This window comes from Citrus clementina, unplaced genomic scaffold, assembly GCF_000493195.1.
Source record: "Citrus clementina cultivar Clemenules unplaced genomic scaffold, Citrus_clementina_v1.0 scaffold_3, whole genome shotgun sequence".
NCBI classification, from domain to species: domain Eukaryota; kingdom Viridiplantae; phylum Streptophyta; class Magnoliopsida; order Sapindales; family Rutaceae; genus Citrus; species Citrus x clementina.
The window spans coordinates 14,771,204-14,779,667 of NW_006262339.1; the positions used below are offsets into that span (position 1 = coordinate 14,771,204).

The 8,464-nt window shown below is 30.8% G+C and overlaps 1 protein-coding gene across 1 annotated transcript; it reads right to left on the bottom strand.

The window, feature by feature from the left end:
- Positions 1–2,950: 2,950 nt before the first annotated feature.
- LOC18049444 (protein RESPONSE TO LOW SULFUR 3) lies at positions 2,951–3,522 on the bottom strand. Its single transcript, XM_006441247.2, has one exon. The coding sequence runs from the start codon at positions 3,449–3,451 to the stop codon at positions 3,116–3,118; it is 336 nt and encodes a 111-aa protein (XP_006441310.1). The 5' UTR covers positions 3,452–3,522; the 3' UTR covers positions 2,951–3,115.
- Positions 3,523–8,464: the final 4,942 nt, after the last annotated feature.

The following is an 8,464-nucleotide window of genomic DNA, read 5'->3' on the forward strand; positions in this document are numbered from 1 at the left end:
AAAACATGGATGATGTATGTTACATGAAAATATAACTTGACAAATAACTTCTTGTTATTATTTTCCAGCTACAAACCTTGAACTCAATGGAACATTATTAAAAAAGGAGATATCGTCCTCAAAGGTGTTTCATCAATGACATCTACAACACTAGAAAAAAAACCACCATATATGAAGAAAAATATTAAGAAAATGAGTCCAAGTACTGTGCATCTAGTGCATGGTACCCCTATTTTGTCCGTATATGAGTTGCCCGTTAGATCTAACACAACTTGCTTCAGTGGCATGGATGTATTTTCTTTAGTTTTTAGCATTGATGTCCATTAGGCTTGGCAAAACCTTGGGTCCGGTCCGGGTTCGGTGCTGCCCGGGACCGGACCGGATGACAGAAACTACTACCCGGACCCGGGCTAAACCCGGATTTTACATGTGCGTTCCGGGCTTGAACCCGGCATGTCCCGGGTCCGGGTTTTTTATCCAGGCTTCTAAACCCGTATGGGATCTTGCTCACATTGCTTGCTCCAAACACCTTTGTGCACTTTGGCGAATTTCTTCGGCTCATCAGAGCGAAAATAAGGTGCAAAAATACAGGTGGGATTCGTGGGAATACATTTTCTTTTCAGTAACTTGCAAGCTGCACAAGATGAGCTTGACCGAGGTTCATGTCCCTTCATGGCTTTAAAAAACATCCATTAATTCAATTGTTTATCATGATTTTATCTCCAAAACGAATCAAAGGGAATCCATCCAACAGAGACATCCATAAAGATTTTTAATTTTTTCATTCATTTTTCTCACCCAAATATCAACAAGCAACATGGTGGTTGAAAAAGTGGCGATGGAGAGTTGGAGACGGTGGCGCTGACGGCGCCGGAGAGGGCTGCACGAACGCCTCACTGTCACAGCCGCATTGGAGATGGAGCAACCGAGCAAAGCCGCATGCCAAGTCGAGTCAACAGACGAGAAGAGATGATGCCGACGGGCGACGGGTGACCGTGGGTGGTGGCTGCTGCTGGGTTGAAGTGTTGGAGGCGTGGGCCACAGCGTTGTAGTTGCTGATTATGCTTTTCCAATTAGGTTTCGATAGAGAATTAGGGATTTGAGCATTTGGCGATTTGGGTTTTGATTTTTTTTTTATATTTTCTTTTTTTATTTTATTTTATTAAGAAACTGGGTTCGAGTCCGAGTTCCGGGTTTTTAGTGTTGAACCCGCAACCGTGCCCGGATATGTGCGGGTTTGAGATTGCCATATCCGGATCCGCTTTTTAGTGTATAAAACCCGGACCGGATTGGCCAGGTCCGGTCCGGGCGGGTTTTTTTGACACCCCTAATGTCCATATTGTTTTTTGAAAAAGTAAAATAGTCAAAGGTTTGAAATATATTTGAATTATTTTAAAATTTTTATATTTTCATCAATTGACCTAATTTAACGATTAAAATTAATGATAGTATAAGGGTAATAATTTACAAAAAACAAATTTAGTACATAAATCATTTTTATTTTTTTTCAAAACAACATAAATCTATTTTATCAATAACAGATAATTTAAATATATAATTAAAATTTAATTTATCAATAATAACATGACCAAATAACAATGTAAAAAATTTTATAAGGAAATTATCTCTGTATCACATTTCTTTTGTCATACGTACATTAAAAATTTGACATGTACTTTGCACCTCCTTTATTTTTAAGTTTATATTATTTAACTACTTTGACTCTAAAAAGTAATCATTTTATCGTTAAATGAATTAAAAGATTATTTTATTCAATAAAATTTTAAAAAATAAAAACATTATATTATAAGAATACCCTAAATTTAATAAACTAAATAAATCTTAAATCCAATATGTTAATATTTTATAAATATAATTTCATTTAAAAATTATCATGTTAATTTTTTGTAATCATAATTTCATTTGATTTTTGTAGAGAAATTTCTTAATATCAATTATAGGGAAGTTTACAATAACTATAGGAGCTTTTCTCTTAATGTTAATTTTTGAAAACTTCCCTATACTTAATTAATTTGATTACAAAAATTAAATGAAATTATAATTACAAAAAATTATAATTACTAGATGTTATTTTTTATAATTATAATTTCATTTAAAAATTATCATCTTAGATTTTGAGATTTTGAGATTTTTTTGTTTGATTGAATTTAGGGGTATTCTTACAATTATAATTTTTATATTTTTCAAAATTTTGTAGAATGAAGTGGTCTTTTAATTCATTTAGAAATAAAATAATTATTTTTAGTATAAAAGTGGTTGATTGATATAAGTTTAGAAATAAAAATGGTTTAAAGTACGTATTAAAATTTTGTGGTGGTTAAATATACATATGACAAAAAAAGTGACACAGAGATAATTTTTTAATTTTAAAACAATAAAAATATATTGGACTTATGTGTTAAAATTTTAAAGCTTCTAAGGTTTCATTTTCTGCAAATAAGAGGGACCGCAAAGTAATTTACCGAAATAGGGGTGCATCCGGGTCATCATCACAGCTTTGTCCTAAGAAAAATAATGAAAGAATAAAAACATGACAATTTTTTTTTGTGAATTTTTGAAAATTCTTCAATGATTTTTTTAAAATTTGTCAGACAAAAATTTGCCATAATTTTGTCATATTTTCATTCATTTAGCCATGCTTATAGACTAAAATAAAGCAGTGGACCAATTCCATTCTGAAGGTTGTTCACCATTCTTTGTCGTGTATTCTGAGGGGGCCCTCTTTTCCGCTTGTTCTGGTTTTTAGCCTGCCGGAGCAAATTTTGCAGGGAAAACCCGCCCTTTAGTTTTTAGTATTTTAATTAAAGTCCGTTGCAATCCACGCTTCGATCGAAACGAAACATCGTTACAAAATTCAGATGGTAAATTCGGTGTCGTACAACCTAATTCGAGATATTACTATATTTGAAAGAATTCTTTAATTTTGGACTGTCGTGAGATGCAAATGTCATTCAGATTGTTCCGAAGAGTCATTTATATTCCAATAATTACAAAAATTTTTAAACTACACATGATTGAGCCTTTGAACTGCTAATTAAAAAGCTGCTGATACAACGACAATTACATAAAATAATAATAAAAGTATTTAAAAAGGCTAAAACTGTGTGGCTGTGACCGTGGCCGTGGCGGTGGTGGTGATGTGGAGGTGGTGGAGGAGGAGTTGGTGAGCTTGGGAGAGCTGGTCCACGAGGGAAAGAATGCGAGCGTGGTAGTCACGCGCCTGATTGACGGCCTCGGCCTCGAGCTCGCCCAGCTGTGAACAGAGTCTCTCCTCGGCGTCCTCAGCCAAGCGCAGTCTCTCACATGCCCGTTGTAGCTCCAACCTCATTTGGTCCTCTCTTTCTTTGCTCTTTTTCAATTCCCTTTCCAGATCTTCATTTCTCTTCCTTAGAACAACTTCTTCTTCCCTCACAGCCATTGTTGGAGCCATATTTCTCCCTATCTCTCGAGAACTTCGTGGATCATAATTTCATCGACCAACTTCTCTTTAAAGCATTTCTTCATCACACTTTGCTCCGTCCAGGTTCAATGTACCTTGGCATTTAGCTCGTCAATTATTTTATTTTATTTTGTGTAATTGACATGAAGTCCTTATTGTTTACTGTAAATTTATAAAATGTCAGTAGTTTTTACTCTTTATCAGGTAAGTCCTCCTAGTTACCTAGTATCATTTTTTAACACCCAGGTCCTTGACTTTGTTTGAGCTAAGTTTACAATCCGTTCGATATTGAGATGCCGTGGATGACGTGACCTGCCGTCAATAAAAAAAAAAAGCTATTAAACTAGTAAATGCATTATAAAGACTTTTGGCATATGTATCATATTAATATATTATTAATTGTATTGTATTATTTTGCATTGTATTAGATTGTATTAAGTTTTAATACAATATCATGTTTGATGTAGCATGAACTGCATTATATATAATATTATTTTGTAGTATTATTTTATATTAATATTAAAATTAAATTAATACTATTTAAACCTATTAATATTTTAATGTTATGTTTTGAATTTTTGAAATTATTTATTAAATAGTGGTTTTATATATTGATTTTATAATATATAAATCATTCAATAATGTAATATCATCAATATTAAAATGTTATAATTTTATAATATTATTAACTTAATTTAACATCAAATTGTTATAAGTAAAGTAAAAAATGTTATATAATATAATATAAATTATATTGAATTACAGTATAATATAATATTAAATTTTGAAATTAATTATGCATTAATTTTTATCCATTACCATAAAATATGATTGTTTAATTTAAATCTATTTTTAACTTAGTATTTTAGTAAATAACAAAGGACTAATAATTAAAGTAGTTTTTACATATTTAAAGTAAAATAATTAAAATGATTTTATGTAATAAATGTAAAGTAATATATTATCATTTATTTTTTAAATATGTTTATCAATAATTTATATTTTACATTATTATTTAAACTTAAATAACAATATAAAATATTTAATAAATTTAATTTTGTTATAAATTATTGAATAATAGAAATAAAATGATTAAATTTTAAAATACGAATAGTGTTTGATGCAATATGGCCTAAACCCTACCACCATAAGATTATTTTTATACTCCTTTCATTGCATTAGCCACATTTCTTAACGCAGTGCAATGCATCTAGAAATTGTATACAAACCTATAGTGTAAGATCAATGTTTTAATGCAATACAATAACGTGTAATGTAAGCTGCCAAAAGCATCCTAAGTTCCTTATCAAATAAATGTTGTATGAAATCACATAGACTTAAAAGCCACAATTACAAATAATTGTATAATTGTGTCTTTTAAGCTATAGCTCCCAATATTAGTACCAAACAAACCATTATATAGAATATGAAAATAGAAAAATTTATGAATTACTACTATCTTATACGAGCTTAATTTATCCACAACCGTTAGATTATCTAAACGAAAACAAACTCGATAGAAGAGAATTATTTCTCATTCAAGATTGTGATGGTTCTTGTAAAATCCTAACTTCATATTTTTAAGTAATTTTCTTTTCAAAAACTAATTTTTTTAAAAAAAATATATTCCAATAAAATTTTTGATTGAATATATATTAAAAAAAATTAATGGGTAGTTATATTTGCTATCTTAAGATTTGATTGAAAAATATTGATAGTTTCAAGGAGAGAAACAAATTCATTATAAAAATGTTATATATACATAGAATCTGTTAAACCAAATCTATCGAAATTGTTATTTAGGTGGGCAATGGTCGTAAAATTAATCCAACTAATAAGTTTCATCTAGTTTGACAACAAAAGTATTGAGGGCCTGTTTAGATATTTTGAAAAACTAATAACTAATTTGATATTTTGTAAATTATTTTAATAATTATTTTTGGCAAAATCAACTTATCGTACAATAGATTTTGAAAAGAAAGAAAGGAGTAACTTTTCAAAATCTAATTTTGAAAATTAGTTTTATATATAATGCAATTTCATATATATACTCACAAATATTGCAAAAATGAAAAAAAAGTATCCTTATTTAATTAGGAAATAAAATTATTAAATTTAAGGAGATTATCATCATCATCACCACCATCATCATCATCCATTATAGAGAGATAAAAAAATAAAAATTAACAAATTAATTTTTTTTCTTTTGTTATCAAATATATGCTATGCTTATTTAGGAAGTATAGCATTGCTCATTTTATATACATATTTACAGATGCATAAATAAAGTTTTTTGCAACATTACTCATATATACATATTTATAAATGCGTAAATAAAATTTATTCATCATTTTGTCTACTTCAGTCATTTGTATTCTTATAATAGCTCAATATGTTAAGATTTACGAAATAGATATGATTGCTTTTAAAAAAATAAATTTTAACAAACATGTAGTTGATTCTCTTCACAACTGATTATTTTTATAACACAATTGACATTAATTATTTTTAAAAATTACATTATTGCCAAACTGACCCTTAGTGGGCGATGGTCCATTGCCTGATTTGGATTTTTTTTTTTAAATGTTAGTTTCATTTGTGTCAAAAGAAAGAGTTTTGGTACATGTTGCAGTACTTAATTCCCTAGAATTAAGAATTTATTTATAGAAAAGTAATGTTGTGCATACAAAACTATGATACAAAAGTTGTATCTCTAGCCATGTGACATCTTGACATATTATTAAATAATTGGTGCTAAAAGTTAACTAATGAGATTATAAAATTAACTATTAGTTGATACATTACTGCTAATTATTAGTGATATATATTTGAGATACTAAACTTTGTATACCAAATTTATAAATATAGTATTATTGATTTAAAAAATATGTTAATTAGATGTAAAGTTATGTTGGTAGTTTAAATCACATATTTCAATTTTTTCATAGTTTGAAAGGATCAATCTCCCTCTTCGTTTGGCTTCAAATATTTTGATAGTTTTTTAGCATTTGCTTAGGTGCCCTTGGATTAAAGTCAACATTAATGGTCTAGCTAAGGGGAATCCTTGGCCCTCAACTGATGGTGTTGTTTTCAAAAGTCTCAATCAATGGTGCCTTTTGATTATGTGTTTGCAATGCTTTTAGGTCGCGATGCTTCATTTTATGCTGAATTATTTTTAGTTATTAAGCTCAAAGAGATTTGCTCTTCTAAGGAGTGGCAAAATGTTTATTTGGTAAAGTGATTTGTTTGCCACTTTGGTTTGATTGAGGAATTCAAAAATCCAACCTCCGTGAACTTTACAATGGTTGAATTGTGTATATACAATTCATATTCGGTATAGAGATTCATTACCTTTTGTTTTTGTCTAACTTTGGTTTAGTCTAAAACACTATGTGAGCTTCTCTACAAAGGGCGATTTTCTGGTGAAGATGGAGATGGTTATTTAGAAGTAGTTTTATGGAGACGATGATGGCTAAGACAAACTTGAAATCACAAGAAACAGCCATTAGAGGTGGCGGTGGCAATGGCTGGCGATGGTTCCAACAATCAAATCAATGGAAGTTTGAAAGAGGTGAGGGGTTTCTAGAGAAACCTTAGAATAAGAGATTTTGAGTGTTTTGTGAGTGAATGAACTTACTTTCCTAGTGAGACTAGCCTGACCTTTTTAGGTGGAGTGTCTTGAGGCATCTTTATGTCCTTTTGGACACATGGCAAGATGTTACTGGCGATCCCCTTCCTCATGTAGGGTTTTAAGAGTAATTTGGCTTTTTTGTGGAGGCCCTTAAGTTTACTGGCCAGATAACTATCCATTGTAGGACAATCTAGGTTGATAGTGCGCTCTTAACTCTAATTGGCCCATTTTGAATGAACTAATTAGGCTGAGGAGCAATTGATTTCACTAGGGATGGTACAAGTGGCTTTGTTCGTGGTTCACCTTTCTCAATCCCAACTTTGGTCACTCACAAAGAGATATTTTAGAGACAGTTCAGGTGGGGATTGTACGGTAATAGTGTGGTCTAATGGTGCTTATGTGTTTGTCACTGTTTTGTAGTCTCATAGAGACACACGACGACTTTGATATTTTGTAGAAGATAATTTTTGTCACTCTCGGGCAATTTAGGTAGCTGAGACTGATTCTTCGAAATCTTCTCATTTCATCCTCATTTCTCAACTTTCTTTTCATCCTTTATCACAGTCCTAAATCACGTTTCTCATGGTTCATGCCCTTAATACATTTGGCCTCTATTTTACCACCAATACTTTCATATTTATAGGGAAGGCATGCAACTCAGTGGCTGATTTTTTTTTCTAATATTAGTGGTTCAAGCTCCATTTACTTGTGGTAAAATGACTTGTCAATTTTTATTTGTAAGAAATTATATACCTAGAGAATCCCCAATTATTGGTTTATGTAACCACGATTATTTTTCCATATTTTCTTAAGGAGTATACACACACACACACACACACTTATATATATATATATATATATATATATAATATAATGAATTCTAAGTTTAAAATAATAAAATCATAATTTTTCCAAACTTAAATGATGAAAATTTGAATTATTCTAATCGTGAAATGTTCACGGCATTTCTCTTATAATAATTCTTTGTCGTCAAAATTCATTGGCAAGACGCGTTTTGGGGTGTATGGGCGCCTCATAAACAAACCCGTGCGGGCCTTGTTAAGACTCAAAGTGGACAATATATTGCCAGGTCTGAGTTGGGTCATGCCAGACTTGGCAAGTTATTGTCCGCTTTGGGCCTTAATAAGGCCCGTACGGGTTTGTTTTTGGGATGCCTATGCACCCCAAAATTCATCTTGTCAATTAAGGTTTGGATCACCCCTTATATGAAATACAAGTATGCAACCCAAGAGCGGGGTGAATTGGCAATTATAATCCAAATTCAAAGCAATAACAATTAAGATGATCACAATATAAAAAGATAAGGGAAGAGAGATTCAAACACCGAGATTTTTACGTGGTTCGGCCAACCT